The sequence below is a fragment of the Macaca thibetana genome, chromosome 3 (genome assembly GCF_024542745.1).
Source record: "Macaca thibetana thibetana isolate TM-01 chromosome 3, ASM2454274v1, whole genome shotgun sequence".
Taxonomy (NCBI): Eukaryota; Metazoa; Chordata; class Mammalia; order Primates; family Cercopithecidae; genus Macaca; species Macaca thibetana.
In genome coordinates, this window is record NC_065580.1 from 31,264,905 (window position 1) to 31,283,930 (window position 19,026).

A 19,026-nucleotide genomic window follows, 5' to 3' on the forward strand; every position below is an offset into this window, starting at 1 on the left:
AAAATAATTTTGGAGGAAAAAGGACTGGTACTCCAGGGGAGATTTATTTGTTGAGATGGTCCAATACTGCTGTGAGATTTTTTTATTATTCATTCTAATTGCAAACTGAATTCCCAAAAAATACTAAAATGGTAATCAAGCCAGTAATTATCCTTAAGATACAGATTTGGCATACATCCAAAAACACCACCAAAACAAGTATCTTAATTCAACAAATTCCCACTGGCACACCCCAATTATGGAGTCCAGCAAATGTCTCCTCAGTCAGAAAGGACCATAGAAGTCTATGGTGAAAGACCTGGCCCCTATGTCTGTGAAGGCAGAAAGAATGTGAAAGGCGCATATCTGCCTTTGCTCATCCTCATCATTGGTATACCTCATGCAAATGTTTCTGTAAAGCCTTTCCTATAGCTATGACAGTCATATAAGACAGCAGGGACTTAATGATATAAAACAGCATTATTATAGCCTCCAAATTACAGATGTAGCACTTTTCAGAGACTGAAGCATTAATGAAAGCCAGCCGCAATCCATCCTACTGACAGCCAACACTAGAGAACTTGAACATGATATATGTACTATAAACCTGACATACACACAACCCCTTTCTAACAGGTTCACACTGACATTGGCTAAACAAATACATTTTACCTATTAAGCAACTACAGATACATAAACAACACCGACTTGAAAGACTTTGAAGACACACAAATTTTTCCTGACTCTCAAAACAGAACAAGGGAGGCCTTCTCAGTTTCTCCAGATTCAAAACAACAGATTTTGCTTTGTATTCTATTTATTCACCCACTTAATTTTGACTGTACTTACTCCTTGCACTGATTGTATATCTATTTGTTTACTGCTTGTCTCCCCATTAAAATGTCAGCAGAAGCTAAGTCTGTTCACACTATATTCTCAGTGCCTAGAAAACTGCCTGGCACATAGTAAGTGCTCAATAAATATTTGGGACTGGCTAGATAGACAGATAAATACTCTGGAACTGAATATCTACGGTCTAAGACTTGTTGACTCTTATGGACATGAAGAATAGAACTGCCTAATCTCAAAGGCTGTGTTTAAAAGAGTCATACACTTCAAACACCATTAATGAATGCTGAGTGACTTCCTAGCTCAGAATAATCCATACTACCTGGGTCAGAATGTCCTCGAAGCTGTGAAAGCCCCTGCAGTTACCCATGTCTGGGGGCAAGAATGAAAAAAATGCAGCAAAGCCAATTTACAGCTGACTACCCAACCTCCCTTGATGTCTCAAGTAAATCAGAGAGACTGAGGAGTAATGAATACTTACTTATTAGCTCTCATGCCTTCTCTCCGGGTGGCTAAGCCCTCTGCAACCAGTGATTCTGCAATGTTTTCCCCATTGGTATCTGAGGAGGAAAAGGGGGGATTTAAAAACAAGATTCAAACCTGCCTCCAACAGCAACAGAGCACAAATGGGACTATTTTCACACTTAGCTCCTCAAGGAGAATAATGCTGCCAGAGAAATGGACAAGGCAGCAATGTAGCATTGGGTTTTTCAGAAAACCTATTTTCCCATAATATCTAGTCTCTAGGACCCAAAGGTCTATCAATCTTCTTCTCTGGACTTTGTTTTTAATTTTCCAGTGTATCTTTCGGGCCAAAGGCAATCTCAGGAACCATGGGAGATGGACAAGAAAGCAAGACGCACGCAGCTGGCAGCTCAAGAGAGTATAAAGTGGTGACTAGAGGAATAGAGGCCTGGAGCTGAACGCAAATCTGGCTGCCTAATAGCTTCGACAAGCTCTCCCAGCATCTTAATTTACTCATCTCTAAAGTGGGGAGAGCACTTGCCTTGATGGGTTCTTGTGAGAATTAAATAGTAATGTAATGTGTGTAAATCACCAAGCACAGTGCCAAGCGCATGGCAAGAATTAGAAAAAGTTAGTCCCTTCACCGTGTACAATCAGAGAGATGGATTCATTTAGGGCTGCCTATCACACATTATGACAGAAGGTCCAATTCCTCTCAGGGATGTCCTATTCTCTGCTTCAAGAGGACACCAAGACAAGCTACAACATTTGACAAAGACTTTCTCTTGCTCTCACAGAGATACTGAGAGAACACTGGCTAGATTTCTCATCTCTCACAAAGCAGCCATCAGACCTAGCAAGAAAAATGAAGTTAAACATAAAACCCAATCTGATTAGGTTCTACCCAGGCACTTGAAACATTAATTGTAGTTTGATGCTATTGAAAAAGCTTTCAGGCTCAGTGTTTTCTCTTAAATCTCTGCTTGTCGGCCAAAACCATAAAGGAAGACATCTATGAGGGAATAATCACATAAAAATCTTTAATATGGCAAAGAACAAGCTCCAAGATAACCTGGAACACAGCAGTCTAACTGATAGGTAATGTCAGCACAGAATAAAATTGTGTAAGATTTATATTCAGCAAACTACACATCGACTTCTGCAAGCAGTAACGGGTACATACACTGCCCCCAAGCCCAACCTAATTGCCTTGCCATTATCATGCCCAAATTTCTGCAGGGGCAAATCTTAAGGCTCTTTACCTACCAAGAAAAGTTGAACTGAGAAATTTATACAAAGAAGGTTCAGGTTCCAAGGGTGAGTGTGGATCACCTGACCCTTTCCATTGAGGTTACTGCTGAGGCCAGCCAAAGACACATTAGTAAATTTTATATTGGTTCTTCCAAGCAACAGGAATCCCAAAGAGTGAAAAGTCAAAAGGAAGGACTCAATGATTAAGGGAAAACTGGGCAGTGAAGTGCCAGGAGATCTAAGGGTGGAAAGAATGAAGCCCTGGTACAAACAAGGTGAGTGACCATAAAATGAGCCGATCGACAGCACACCCGATAAGCCAGACATTTTCTTGGCACACAGCATGCTGAAATGGCCCACTCTGAAATGCCCAATTCTAAAAAGTGAGTTCTGAATGCACCTGCAAAAAGGAGAAAAGTATCTTCCCCTGGGGTGAACCCTCAACGGAGGCAACGAAATGTGGCAGATAGGAAAGCGAAACAGGAATTTGTAGGCCAAGGATCTCATTCTTCCTTCTTACTTATCAAATTCTGAATGTGACCAAGTCACATCTGGAGACAGTATTCAGAGCAGGTGGGTGACTACATTGTCTTCAGAAGTCAGAAGACTAATCATCTCTTTTTTAGTAAGTTCTATGTTAACCACAAAGTCTCAAATTTTACCATTCTCTCCCATCATAAAAAAAAACTGGGTAGCAATAAAATAAATACACAAATGCTAATTATCTAAGTCACTATTTTCTTTCATTATAATAGAATTGGCATTAAGAGTTAGTTAAAATACCTTAGTGAAAATATTAAACATTAAACCATTCCTTTATCTTTAAAATGGAAAGACATAGGTAATTCCAATCATTATTTAAGGACATATTTATTGTTCACCTACTATGTACCAGTTCTCATTCTAAACACTAATGTGTTAACATACTAAATTAAATTATATCCAGTTTGTAATGTGAGTCAGTTTAAACAGCAAACTTTTAAAAAACAACTCTACAGATAACTTAAAATATCAGCTTCTCTTAAACAATTTGGCCATTTTGGTTGAAGACCAAGGGCATTAAAATGAACTCTTAGGGGTAGGGTATTAAAATGAACTCTTAGGGGTGGTCTACTTATAGAAATATCTGTGCCCACAATTATCTATGGTCCAGTAGGGTCTCTTGTGGGGTAACAGAAGACTGACCAGCTGTTAGGGAATTGAAATTTTTTAGGTAATGAAATCCTTGAAAAATTGCATTTTGAAGATAGTACACTTCTTTTCCTCTTAATTCTTTCTAACCAGTAACCACTCAATAATTATCTTTAAGCATTTTGTTTCTTACTATATTATAATAATTATGGGTAAAAAGCAAACTTATTATTTCCCTTTTTGAAAAGAGGCCTTATGTTTCTAGAATTTCTCATTCAAACAAGAAGCAGGTAGCCGTTTTTCAGGGGGCTAAAAAGAAGTGTTTCTCTACTAGGTAGGAAATTGAACAAGATGCCTCCAAGGTCATTCCCAACTCATTTTTCTAAGACCTCTATCATTAAAAACAGTCTTAGCAGAATACTGTTAGCACTGTCATTCTACCCTGTTTATTGCTAGCACTGACTATCCAACTCAAATAGATTATCCAAATCAACTCTGTTACATGAGCTATCTCAAAGGTTTTTAATCAAGAATCACAGGAAACTTAAAAAAACTCTGCTCCACAAATAGTTCAATGAACATAACTTCATGTTCATCTGGCTGCTTTCTGGAGAACATTCCTCTTTTAATGTCCTATTTCTGTTCCAACTCCATTCCTCAATCTTATTCTATTACTGCCTAATCCAAAAAGCCCAGAACATCTAATATCCCATGAGCCATCTGGCCCAGCTAAACAATATGCACACACACAAATATCCAGAGTGAGGGGCTTTACATACACTGTCTATTTTTTTTGTTTTTTGACCAGGGTCTCACTCAGTCACTCAGGCTAGAGTGCAATGGCATGATCATGGCTCACTACAGACTCGACCTCCCTGACTCAGGTGATCCTCCCACCTCAGCCTCCTGAGTAGCTGGGACTACAGGCGTGCACCACCACGCCTGGCTAGTTTTTCCATAGAAACAGGGTTTCACATGTTGCCCCAGGCCGGTCTCAAACTCCTGTGCTCAAGAGATCCTCCTGCCTTGCTCCCAAAGTGCTGGGATTACAGGTGTGAGCCACTGTGCCTGGCCTATACTATCTCTTTCAACTCTCCCAATAACTTACAAATGAAGAAACAAGGGCTTACAGAGGTTAAGGGTTAAGTAAGGGCACATGGCAGGAAATCAGAATTCTAACCTACATCTATGCAACTCTGACATCTGTGTTCCTTCCATTCCATAACAAAACATGTAGGCTGCAAAAAACCACAGACCCTCAACAAATCTTCCTTTCCGAAAGAGTTCCCAAGAGAAGAAGAAACGCCACAAGATAGATAGAAGAAATAGAAGATGCAAAAGGAAATCTATACGAATTCAATTAGCATTCTGACCTAGAAGCACAGAGCCATTAAGTTCCATGAGCTAATGGCCTTAACACAGGGAAGAATGCAACTCCATACTACATGCACCTAAACCAAGCCAAGAAAGCAGGAAAAGGGGTACACAAGGAACAGGAACACTGGGGGTGTGCCTCTGTACCTATATATTCCATGTGCTCAGGGCCTAAAGCATTTCCATTTACGCCTTCAGCCAACTGTCCTACAGCTTCCTCCACCAGAACCCACATTGGCCTTCCACCACAAGAAAACTGATCTTTAAAGGAACTTTAGACTTGAGAGAAACGAGTCCTTTCCCTGCAGCTCACCTTTTCCAAGGTAGATCATGCCATATTCTCGCCCCTGGGGAGTCTTGTTTTCTATCGTGAAACAGACTTCCTTCCCAATCAGCTTCTTTCGAAGGAACTCTCGAGCTGGAAATGCCCAGGGCTGAAAGACAAAACAAATATGTCACATGAGAACTGCCTAGTTTCAGATGCCAATCAGCATTCAAGCAACTTCATTCTTTGAGTAAATGTCTGAGTACCTACCATGGTCCTGGCCCTGCGCTGGACCTTGAGAATATAAAAATGAAATGCACACAATGCACATCGCACACTTAGGGGGCTCATAAAAAAGGAGGGTCCAGCAGTTGGTTTAACTAGCACAGGCACTAAAAACAGGCCTCAGAGTTTTCCAGACACTGGCAGCAGGACTTTTTCCCTATCACTGTCTGTTCAGAGTTATAGCTTACTTTGTGAATAACATTTGCCAATGCTTTTATAGCACATACCATGTGCCAGCCACTGCTCTAAATGCCGTATATATATCAACCCACTCCTTCAAATGGGAAGTCCAGGCTCCAGGAACCCACCTAGGCAGAGGGAAGTCATAAATAACAACTACCACCTCCACTTCTCCGCCTCTTTCCAGTTTCTAAAACACTTTCATTGCCTATTAAACTAGCCTGAAACCAGTTAAAGCCATGTTGGAGGAGGGACATGATTCGAGTGCTCTTATTTCAGAGTGAATACCCTGCTCAAGTAAGAGCCTTATTTAAGTCATCTCCACCCTCCTCTTCAAAGATCAGCAATAGTAAGAAGATATCCCCCCAAATGTCTCTTCTACTTCTGCTCTAGTCTGAAGCCTTTACAGGTCCCAACATCCTTGGGAGGACACCAGTACCAGCCCCTGACAAAGAATCACCTTGATAATGGTGATTCCTTCCTCTCACTGTTCCATGCACAGACACGAGGACTGAGCCACACATCTACAGAGTGGAAGCAGAGTCTCCATGTCATCTCAAGATAATACACAAAGGGGTGGTTTTGCCCCTCCCCATCCTATCACTCCTGGGATGGTTCAGACAAACAGAGATTCTCCTCTGAAGCTATTGGCACAGTGGCCACTGGCACTTGAATTTATAGTCTGGACCTGGTTTAATGTCCCAAGTTCACTTAGAACCGAAATGGGGAGGGATGGGGTAGGTGTTCAAGGAGCATATGATCGGTAGGAGCTCACATGCTGAAAAAAAATGCAAAATATAAAAGGGAAAAGTGATACACAATAGCATACATTGTCTATTATAATCTCTTCAAACCACAGAACTCATGCTACACACAGTAAAGGCAAAACAGTAAACTGGTGGCCCGAAAGCAAACCTCTGCTAACCTCTTTGGTCCATGCTAATTATTCCATGAACTCACCCAACAAGCTTTTCTAGAAGAAAAATATCCGTATGACTTCTAAGAAACCAGAAACCAATCAAAAGGTGGCAGGTCCACCAACCTGTTGGGCTGGTATTTATAAAAACAGTACTGTTACATAACATAAATCATGAGGTTCTAGAGAACTGATCCTGAGTAAGGGTTCTCAAAGACGCCAAAATGAACGGATACTCGCTCACATCATGCCCTCTCTTCAAAGCACCAGCCAACAAAGGAGCAATTCGCTCAATGACAGTATCGAGTTCACCTTGATTTTATGTCTCATTTCTAACCCCCGCCCCAATCTCCAAAAATAAAATCAGATACCAGTCACCAAAGTGTCTGACTGACAAATGATCCCAATTATCAACCACATCACAGAAACAGCATTGAACCAATGAACAAAGCCTTCCACATTTTTATTACCTTAGGGATCAACTTACTCTAAAAACACACCAAGCTATAGATAAGTTTAAGATGTAGTCCTGAGTACTGTATTAATATTGAAAATCCAGTAACATACAGCTTTCCTAAATACTTGCAAAAGCTCTGACAAGACCAGTGGTCCTAAAGGAGGCCAAGACTTTGGTGAAAACTCACTTACAAAGGGTCAGTTCACAGGAAAATATCTAACCCCTGCAGGGAAACCTCCAACTTCTACCAACCGGGCAGAACTTTTCTAAAAAACTTTTAAGGCTCGCTGAAGAAACATCTTCCCCTTAGGACCTCATGTTTTCCAGCTGGCTAGTTACTGGTCAATAAGAGAAAACCACACTGGAGGTCTTGCAAAGGACATATGCCTAACCGTGTAAGAAAAAATAACCTAGTTTCTGCAATCTTCCTTTCCTAAATAAGCCTTCTCAAGTTGTGTTCCGTCCAGAGTTGGGCAAATTCAATAACTGGACAAGATATTAGATAAGAAGAGAGGCAATCAAGAGACTCCAAGAGCTATGCAGGAGAGCAACTGACCACATCACTCCTCCCGAGGGCAAGAGAGTGCTCTGGGACAGAGCCCTTGTGGAAGTGAGGCCAGTGTTATCCATGTGTCCACACAAAGGACAGCCAGGCAGAGTGCTATCTGATGGAGAAGTCTATCCTAACAGAAGCTTGCAGAACAACTCTAAAAGTCAGGTATAAGGAAATTTGCTCAAAGCATTTATTCGAATAAGGGCCAGAATGGTCTAACAGGAAGAATAACTGTGGTCTATTCAAATGATGCCCCAGAGTCCTATCTAAGAAGCAAGTGGCTTTTAAGTAGTTGAGACTCAAAATTACTCTTTCCTTTAGAATGTCCAACTGCAGGCAATCTGGCAGCCTGTTCAGCACTTCCAGACCCAAGCAAGGTTGTCATGTCTACCACAATGAAACTGAGCTTTTAATTCTAATCTTCTCTTTGACCAGACAGACTCTTAAAACTACCAGGACAAGATGAAACCCCACAATGTAAAACCTTAACTAGTTACTATGTACATGGCCCAACACTCAATACTTTTTGTCCCTCTTTCTCTTCCAACCATCCCACTGTACCATCTGGATATGTAACTTACAATCCTGCTCTGCCGCCTTTCCCCAGCTACACTAGTCCTCAACAGCTCCAATGAATGCAGGATTGTGACATTTCTTTTTTTTTTTAATAGCAGCAAAGTATGGCCGGGCCTATAATCCCAGCACTTTGGGAGGCTCACGCCTGTAATCCCAACACTTTGGGAGGCCAAGACAGGCACGTCACCTGAGGTCAGATGTTCGAGACCAGCCTGGCCAACATGGTGAAACCCCGTCTCTACTAAAAATACAAAAAAAAAAAAAAAAAAAAAAATTAGCCAGGCATGTTGGCACACACCTGTAATCCCATCTACTTGGGAAGCTGAGACAGGAGAATCGCTTGAACCTGGGAGGCGGAGGTTGCAGTGAGCCAAGATTGCACCACTGCACTCCAGCATGGGAGACAAAGCGAGACTCCATCTCAAAAACAAACAAAAATAGCAAATTTTTTTTTTTTTTTTACCTTTTTAAATTTTGTTTTATTTATTTATTTATTTATTCATTTTTGAGACGAGTCTCACTCTGTCGCCAGGCTGGAGTGCAGTGGTGTAATATCGGCTCACTGCAACCTCTGCCTCCTGGATTCAAGCGATTCTCCTGCCTCAGCCTCCCGAGTAGCTGGGATTATATGCACAGGCCACCGCGCCCAGCTAATTTTTTTTGTATTTTTAGTAGGGACAAGGTTTCACCATGTTGGCCAGGCTGGTCTCAAACTCCTGACTTCGTGATCCGCCCACCTCAGCCTCCCAAAGTGCTGGCATTACAGGCATGAGCCACTGCGCCCAGACACTTTTATTATTTTTTAAAGATAGTATTTCTTTTTTTTTTTATTTCAATAGGTTTTGTGGAATAGGTGGTGTTTAGTTAAATGAGTAAGTTCTTTAGAGGTTGTGACATTCATTTCTATATTTCTCATGAAACCATAAACAACTTTACCCACAGCAGGAGCTCAATAAATCTGTGGGAAATAAATATATAATTCCCATGGTGCCCATCAATGCAGTATCTAGGCTGCCTGGAGTAGCTAGGCAACACTGGGGATTAGCTTGGAACAGGGAAGGGATGGCTGGGGGCATACAGTGGAGCTGCTTTCATTGCCACAGGACTTAGGAGACAGCTGAGTTTCTTTGAATGATGATTTCATGACAGAAGGCAAAGAATAATCACGTGAACATATTTGGGATAGTGATACAAAGGGATGCAAATGAGCAATAAGATCCTTGATTATTCCTGAATGTGAAAAAGCGAAACATGCTCCAAAGAAATAGAAAGCCAGAGAGAAAGGGTAGTGCCACACTGCACAATCTTTCAACGCCCAAAAAGGAGATGCTCAGGTTCTTTTCCTCATTATTCACTTAAATGTTTATTCAGTGCTTACCTGTATTGTGTCAGGTACCGACTAGGCACAAAGACACAGAGATGAGAGAAAGGTTCTCTTCTTTGGAGAGCTTGCAATCCAGTAGAGAAAGATACATCAACTTGTAAACATGCAATGAAATGTTGTGAATGCTTTGACAGCACAAAGATGGGATGATGAAAGGAAATGTCAGGTGTGATTTCTTAAGTGGCTGAATCTTAAAAGACAGCAGGTGCTCATCAGCCACAGAGGTGGCGAAGGAACTACTGATGGAGGAGCAGCATGAGCTGAGGGCAGAAGGCAGGACTCCAGCCTGGAAGAAGACCTAAGTTCTTCAGCATGGTGGGGGCTTGGCATCCCAGAGGGGTTTCAGTAAGAGAAGTCTAAAAGTCAAATCACAAATGGGCTTGTAACCCAGGTTAAGGCATTTAGATTTGTCACAAAGGTAATGAGGAATCACTAAAGTATCTTGGAATATGAGGAACCACTGAAGAGTCTGGAAAAAAATAAAATTATGTTTCAAAAAAATCTGAGAGCATATGGAGAAAGGATTAGAGGGAAGGAGAATGAGGGCAAAGAGACTATTATTTCAACATCCAAATAACATCTTTGTTCATCATCAGAGATGAACAAAGAATAGCAGTATTAATCAAATGTCAAGGATGGATAAGAGAGGTTTTAAGGAGGCACAATCTCTAGGCCTTGTTAAAGGCCTAGATGTCAGCGTTGGGGTGGGGGGTGAGGGAGTCAAAATGAGAGCAGGGAAATCAGGTTTTTCAATCAGTTGGCATTACTGGTAACTCATGTCGATGCAGCTTTGAGGGCACAGGAGGAGGAAAACCAAATCACTGCAGGTTGAGGAGACACTGAATTATTAGGAAGGAGAAATGATGACTATGGGCTAGGAAAAGATGAAATCTGCAGCTATCAAATATTTCATCTCACAGGGATCTTTGAAGAGTTACCAGGAGAAACAGTGAGACTGAGTTACTCTGGGACAGGCAAAAAGCACTAGACTGTATAAATATATGGAACTATAACAGAATGCTAGGATCAGATTACAAAGTATCCTTTCACCTAGGATAGTTCTGATAATATTCCACTGTCCTGTTAACATGGGATACAGTTATGATATTTTAGAACAAGTTCCAACTGGCCTTGTGTTTCTCTGCCCAAGATTCTCATCCACAAAACAGGAAATTAAAATCCAACCCTTCTTTCTTAGAGGCTACACTACTTCTTCCTTCTGCGCAAATGGACTTGGTCAGCTCCAAGAAGGGTCAACACTCTTCACTTGGAAGCAATCAAGCTGTTACACAATAGGAAAATAAACTATTCGAAACGTTAGTTCACCCATTTGTTAATGCCCAAAATGCGAAAAATGCTGAAACACATTTAATCTTCAGTGGTTGATCTAATAGTATTAGGAGTATCTGTAGTAAGAGAAATTAGCAAGGAGCAGTAGTGATTACCACACTAACACTTATTAAGTATTTTATAAGCATGCACTAAGCACTTCATGTTATCTTGTTTAATCCTCATTAAACAACCCTGAGGTATACACTAATATTCTCAATATTTGCGGTCCCTGATGGAGGACCAATGAAAAAGAACTGATTTTAATCTACTTAAATTTATTTTAATCTATTTAGTCTAATTCCTATTGGTAGCAGAATTATGGGGGTTTTTCTCTATCTCTACCATTGCTTCACTAACTTCTTAATTAAAACAAAATGCCCTTTATTATAATTTTAAAAACTGAATGCTTTCCTTAAATGTTAACAAAAGATCCACATGAACTCTTGCTTTTTCTTCTTTACCTCCCTGGCAGGGAATAGCACACAAAAGCTGGGGTACCAACCTGCCCAACATCATCAAGTTGGGGCAAAGGACAAATAATTGGAATCCAGAAATTTTGCTCCTTTTTTCTTTTTAATTTTTTTTGAGACAGGGTCTTACACTATCACCCAGGCTGCAGTGCAGTGGCACAACCATGATGCATTGCAGACTTGAACTCCCAGGTTCAAGTGATCCTTCCACCTCCGCCTCCCAATTAGCTGAGACTACAGATGTGCACCACCATGCCCGGCTAATGTTTTTTTTTTTTTTTTTTTTTTTGAGATGGGGTCTTGCTATGTTGTCAGTTGTCAGGACTGGTCTTGAACTCCTGGGCTCAAGCAATCCTCCCCAGTCAGCCTCCCAAAGTGCTTGGCTTACAGGTATGAGCCACCACGGCCAGCCCAGAAATTTCATTTCTGATAGCCAAAGCATTGCTAAAGGATAGCAAAGCACCAATGTTTCAAAGTATAGAAGCCAAAAAGACTAAACAATGCCAAATTGGTACGCATAGCAGCTGCTGAAGAGCAGAAACTTAAGGGGTCAAAGGCAGACCACAAAGAAGGCAAGGGGGCCGGGCATTAGAGGCCGAGGGGTGTGGGGGAAGGATGGAGGAGATGATGGGACACAGGCACAGAAGGTTCTCAAATCACCATAAAACAATGGCTCTTAACTACTTTTGAGCCACAAGTTCCCTTAAGAAACTGATTTTAAAAACTCCCTCTCTAAAACAATTCATGTTTACACAAAATTTTGCATTTCATGGAATTAGTATATGCCTTCAGAGGTGCACGGATCCCAGATTAAGAATCTGTAACAGGCCAGGCGCAGTGGCTCACGCCTGTAATCCTAGTACTTTAGGGCAAGGCAGAAGGATTGCTTGAATTCAGGAACTCAAGGCTGGGCAAACTAGTGTGACCTTGTTTCTACCAAAAAAAAATAAAAATAAAAATTAGCCAGGTATGATAGCACACGCCTGGAGTCCCAGCTACTCCCAGGAGGCTGAGGTGGGAGGATCACTTGAGCCTGGAAGGTTAAGACTATGGTGACCACTGCACTCCAGCCTAGGCAAAAGAGACTTTGTCATGAAACAAAACAAAACAAATCAGTAATAAAGAATGGGCAGCCATAAAAAGACTGAAATCACGTCCTTTGCAACAACATGGATGGAGCTAGAGGCCAGTATCCTAAGTGAACTAACTCAGAAGCAGACAATCAAATATCACATGTTCTCACTTTTATAAGTGGGAACTAAACAATGGGTATACATGTACATAAAGATAGAAATAATAGACACTGAGGACTCCAAAAGGGAAGGAGTGAGGGGGGTGAGAATTAAAAGAGTATCTGTTGGATACAATGTTCAATATTATGGTGATGGATACACTAGAAGCCCAATCCCAAACATTACACAATACACCCAGGTAACAAACATGCAAATGTACCCTCTGAACCTTAAAGAAAAAGAATCTTTAATAAAATAATAAAATATGGGCCTAGCATTTATAGCATGTTACCATTTATGAAAATGAAAGCGTCTGATCATATAGGTTTTAACTATCTCTGGAAGGAGACACAAGACCCTACTAACATCAGCTGTCTCAGGGGAAGTACTCGATTTTTCACTATATATCCTTCTGCATTTTGAACAACGTAAATGAATGAAGAATTCAAAAATAAATTAATAAAAGTGCTCTGCCGTAACCAATGGTGATTTCAAATGCCTGAGGCTACCCAGGAAATGTTCCTAACCTACTCCAAGAAAAGTAGTAGTGAAAACACGACAAATCTAAGTCTGTGGCAAAAGATACAAGAAAAAGCTCTAAGACTTCGACTGTCACTAAAGGTAGTGAACATATAAACAACAGATACAAGTTGCTTGTGGGCACATCCAGAATCAGCAGTTCTATGATAAAAATATACTCAAAATACAAAGAAAGTACATCAAAATGGCATCAGCCACAGAAGACAGTGGGCTGTTACCTAAGTCCACAGGCTCACAATGGCCTCAGGAAACACCTACCTCATCAGGGGTATCCTTTGCATCAGGTTGTGTGGCGGCCGCCCGGCGGGCAAGATTTCCAGCACGGATGTTGCTAAGGTTGATCTGCCGCTCAGGAGGAGGCCCACCACGCGGCTGACCTCGGACAATGATGGCGCATCCTGAGAGGACCTAAGGAGGGGGAAGAAAGAAAATGAATGGTCCAGAGGCCATATCACCATAATGCAGGTTATGTACCACCGTATCCCCAACATTTCAAATAGCACTTGCACTTCAAAGGCATGCAAAGTCATCTGCTGAATGACTAAATAAACAGAATTGTTTTTAGTTTTATAAGAGAAATACCTACATAACACCTTGGGCCAAATTCTGAAATAATCGACCCAGAAATCCAACAATAGAAAAGTCATAGAATAAACAGACCAGGGTAAAAAGGCATGTGAGACATGCAGATTAATGACCTCTATAATTTCATCCTAGCAAGTACCACCCCTTGCATTCTTCCCAATTATTAAGGAATTAATATCTCCATCAACACTTTCCATTCTCAGATTGAAGCAAACAATGAAAGGCTTAAGAAAAGGGGAAGCTGGGGCCACACACAGTGGCTTACACCTGTAATCCCAGCACTGTGGGAGACCAAGGCGGGCAGATCACCCAAGGTCGGGAGTTCGAGACCAGCCTGACCAACATGGATAAACCCCATATCTACTAAAACTACCAAATCAGCTGGGAGTGGTGGCACATGCCTGTAGTTCCAGCTACTTAGGAGGCTGAGGCAGGAGAATCACTTGAACCCGGGAGGCGGAGGTTGCGGTGAGCCAAGATCGCACCATTGCACTCCAGTCTGGGCAACAAAAGCAAAACTGTCTCAAACAAAAAAAGAAAAATAAGAGAAGCTGAAGGAAGTCCCTACACACCCTTGGGAGGAACTGAGCATGCCCAAGGGTAAGGTGGATGTAATACCTAGAGTTTCTCTTGTGGACAGTACAAGAGAGAAATACAGAAGTAATCTAGAAAACCCATGCCCTACATGATTAAAACATAAGAATCTAATAAGCACCTTAAGGCTCCCAAGTGCAGTCAGTGGCTCCTATTATCGCTCTAATCAAAGATGTCACGCATAGAACCCACTTGCAACTGTGAAAAGAGTTCTGAAACTCACCGGCATTAACCTTAAAATATTTGCAGGGGAGAAGAAGAAAGGATTTCAAGTGAAAGAAGGGAAGAAGAGCCATAAAGGAAAAATGACCCAAGTGATTCAAATTGTCTTTGCGAAGAGACTCATAATACAACAAACAGGTGGGGGCTCATGCCTTGGCTTCACTAGATCTGAAAGACTCTCAATTCCACGCTTCATAACAAATAGCTTCTGAAAGGTTAGTAGTGAGAAGGTTGGAGGGTTCTGTCAACACAGAACACTGTTCAGATAAGACCATGGAGTTCTCAGTAAAGGAATAATCCTTGTGAGGAAGTTGAATCAAAGGAAGAGAAAAAGGAGAAAGGAAGGAAGCTGCCCCTTTCACTTAGAGTGCATTGCTCCCCACCTCTCCACCTTAACTAATGCTTTCAAGTGTTAAATATTGATATAAATACACAAATGAATTTAAACCCACATGTACAAATTAAAAAATAAGAAAAGTAAACATCTGAGCAACCACCACCCAAGTTAAGAACTGAAATATTGCACATTGCCAGAACTTTGGATTCCATGTGCACCTCTCTACCTTCAGCCCCTTCTCCCGAACCCCACCATTACCCTAACCAAGGATTTTGTACGAATATATCACAATTCATTTATCCATACTACCTTTTAATGGAAATTCTATCAAACAATATTGTACATTCCAATATATAATATTTAATTGTACATTAAATTAGTATTCTGATAATGTCTCAGTATCCCCAACACCTTAAGTACACAGACCTTGGCCTAAGTCATTTTAATCCCTGGTTATATACCATGGCACACACATACAAAAAGACTACTTCCTAATCCTGTTATTAGCAATTAAACCCTAAAACTTGTAGCCACATAACCGTGCTAACACCCTATCCTGAGAATTCATGTCCTAGGCATCATCCCAGGGAACTGACATTCCAAAAGATAAGCTCTCAAACCAAACAAAGCCAGGAAGGAACAGGTATACTACAGTAGAGGCTGCTTGAAGTTCCTGAATAAGAAGGGCCAAAGAAGAAAAGGAGAGCTTGGATCTGACTCATTTATATTCAATTCTTTCTCACAAGCGGCAGAAACAAAACACACAGCAAGAAGAGCATAGTGTAGAATACCTGCACTTGAAATCATTCGGGCACGAATTCCAAATAAGGCTGAGGACAGCCAAGCTACACACAGCACACAAACCAGAACATCTGTCTCTAGTGCTTGCTGCTCAATTTTGGTCAAGTTTTCACACACACACACAAAAAAAAGTAATAACGCATTCCCAGGAGACCTCTTGGTAAAGCCCAGTCGTAAAAGCTAAGGCCTATTTACAAGAAAACTCATCCTCTCTGACGAAGGTCAACTCTGATAAGCAAGCATTGACCTAGCCTAGGAAACCAGCTTTGTTTCTCAAGCCTGACAAATGCAACTGAGAAGCTCAAGTACAGAGGGACTGATGAGAAGAGCCCCTCATCTCTAAATATCAGAAAGGTATTACCTCTCTAATGCCTCTGCCTAGTAAACCGGATCCCTGGGGACAATGGGTCTACAACTATTACCCTGGCCCCATTAAGGGCTTTGACAAACAACCTGTACACAGTAATTGTGCAAAACTCCTTTGTATGCCCTCTCCTCTCCCTGAATGCTAAAGGCTGCTGTCAGAACTTCCTTGCATTGTTGCGCCAAAAATGCCATTCAGACAACAGTTAACGCTTGAATCAATGTTACAGAGATGATTTTTACTCTATAGGCTCTCTACACCTTTTATACCATTGAATATATGAATTCAAGCAGCAGTCACCAATTCAACTTCCTAAGCAAAAGAAATAGATTCACTGCGGCAGGTACTGCTATTCCTACTCCTCTAGGAGGAGAGGACTGGTATGTGTGCACCCTTCCTCTGAAACTCTCTTCCCCTCATTTGGCTATTGCCTTGGTGCAGACGTAAGAAGAGACTCACTGGACACCATTATGGAAGTAAGAGAACTATTTCTACTAGGGAAGAACTAGTTTCCCTCCTACTACTCACAGAAACTGAAATCATTCAAAACACACTACAGGCCGGGTACAATGGCTCAAGACTGTAATCTCAGCACTTTGGGAGGCCAAGGCGAGAGGGCTGCTTGAACTTAGAAGTTCAAAACCAGCCTGGCCAACACAGCAAGACCTCATCTCTACTAAAAATCAAGAAAATTAGCCGGGTGTGGTGGTGCACGTCAGTAGTGCCAGCTACTTGGGAGGCTGAGGTAGGAGAATTGCTTGAGACTGGGAGGTCAAGGTTGCAGTGAGCCATGGTTGTGCCACTGCACTCCAGCCTGGGTGACAGAGCAAGACTCTGTCTCAAAAAACAAACAAACAAACAAACAAAAACACACTACACCTCCTTTTTGCTATTTCCATTTCATCTGCCAACCACTGTTAAACTCTCTCACCTGTCTCACTCGCCAACAGTCTTTATTCAAGTTCTCCCTCAATGAAAACATTGTAATGGCCTTCTTGTAGCTAACAGTCTCCACCAAATAAAACCAAGGAGAAATACCTTCTGGGGGAAAAATACTTTAAATGTCCAGGTAAAATATGAAAAAGGCCAAGGGTCTATATGCTTGACAATTTACATCTCATATGGCACCAAAACAAGCCATTTTTCTTCTCAGGAAGACCTGCCAAGTAATTATTGTTATAATTTTATTCCTTGATTTATTCACTTATTAATTAACTACAAACTTACTGAGTGCCTACTATGTGCAGGCATTGTTCTAGGCAAGTGGCATGTTTCAGTGAAACGAAGCAGACAAAAATTTCTGCTCTTGAGGAGCTGACATTCTAGTAGGGTGAGACTGACAAACAATAAACATCACACCTAAGTATAATATGTTGTTTACCAGAATTTTAATTTCAGGAGAATAATGTTAAGATTGAGAAGAAACTGTCATGGGTAATTAGTCTGCCAAAGCTGTGCTGATTCATGTTGCAAACTTTCATGGATGCAGTAATTATCCTTAATTGCTAATTTATAGAGCATAGAAAGAAAGTCAAATGGTTACTGCTTTATCCAATTACATTAACAAAATGACATTCTAGAAAAATGATCTTAGAACTACCTGATACAGCAGGAGGTTTGTGAAACCAGGTGTCACAATGAGTCAGTTTGATTGAGGTTATGGATTAGACATTTCTCAGTTCTGCCAATAAAGGTTGCAGAGGGACGTGGTGTGATTCAAAGGACCTGGCTTCAGGGCACAAGTCACATAGTTACAAAGGCTGAAACAACGCAGCTGGGAAGGAAAATTGGGGACTCAAACTGCTCAAACCCACTTACAGGTTTACTGGGAGATTTACCTGCAGTGAAACACTATATGGGCAGCCACTAAAATGTTGCCCAGCAACAGGAACACCACATTAAATCTTCACTAGATTCTGATAAATGACTTGGTTTGTTTAACTCTTTAACTCCGAGGCCAATGACACAAGAAGACAGAAAACTTCTTATACAAAAACCCAGCCACACTAAGGGCAAAGAAAGGGAAGGTACAGAAATTGTATGTCAATGAAGCCAATATTTTTTCCCAGCCCAAGAGCAAAAATCACTTTGGTCTGAGAATGGCATTTTATCAGCTCTGCAAAGAGGACTGGCTTAACAGGCATATCCGCTGGTTAAGATAGTATAATAGGTATACTATTACAGCAATATCTACCTGTATGAAGAACCAACATAAAGAACGAGGGCAGACATCTGATGACAAATATCACAAAAAGAAGGCCCAATACAAATCCATACATTTATGGCCCACTGATTTTCCACAAGGGTGCCAGGATAATTCAGTGGGGAAAGAGTAGTCCTTTCAACAAAAATGTGTTGGGACAACTAGATCTCCATGTGCAAAAGAATGAAGTTGGCCCTCTACGTCATACCATATACAAAAGATAACTCAAAAAGAACCAGAGACCTAAATTTAAGAGTTAAACTATAAAAGTCTTAGAAGAAAACAAACGTGTAAATTTACATGACCTTGCATTAGGTGATGGTTTCTTAGGTGACACCAAAAACACAAGCAACTTAAAAATAAATAAATAAATTGGACTTCATAAAAATTAAAAACAGGGTGCTTCAATGGACACTATCAAGAAAGAAAAAAATAGGAGTATTTGCAAATTCTGAATACTAGACTCTTATCTCATATATCTGACAAGGGTCTAGCATCTAGAATAAAGAGCTATTATAATTTGATAAGAAAACAACAACCCAATTAAAGTAAGTTGGAGACATTTATCCAAACAATAAATATAAATGTCCAAAAAGCACATGAAAAGATGCTCTTCATCATTAGTCATCAGAGAAATGCAATTCAAAACTACAATGACATACCACTTCACCACTACTAGGA

The 19,026-nt window shown here is 40.9% G+C and overlaps 1 protein-coding gene across 1 annotated transcript in view; it reads right to left on the reverse strand.

The window, feature by feature from the left end:
- Nucleotides 1-19,026, reverse strand: part of SND1 (staphylococcal nuclease and tudor domain containing 1) — a 438,972-nt gene that overhangs the window by 391,827 nt on the left and 28,119 nt on the right. Inside the window, exons 2-4 of the mRNA XM_050782556.1 lie at nucleotides 13,498-13,647; nucleotides 5,363-5,483; nucleotides 1,310-1,388 (exon numbers count right to left, since the gene is read on the reverse strand). Coding sequence (XP_050638513.1) covers nucleotides 1,310-1,388; nucleotides 5,363-5,483; nucleotides 13,498-13,647 — 350 coding nt within the window. The remainder of the gene's footprint in view (nucleotides 1-1,309; nucleotides 1,389-5,362; nucleotides 5,484-13,497; nucleotides 13,648-19,026) is intronic.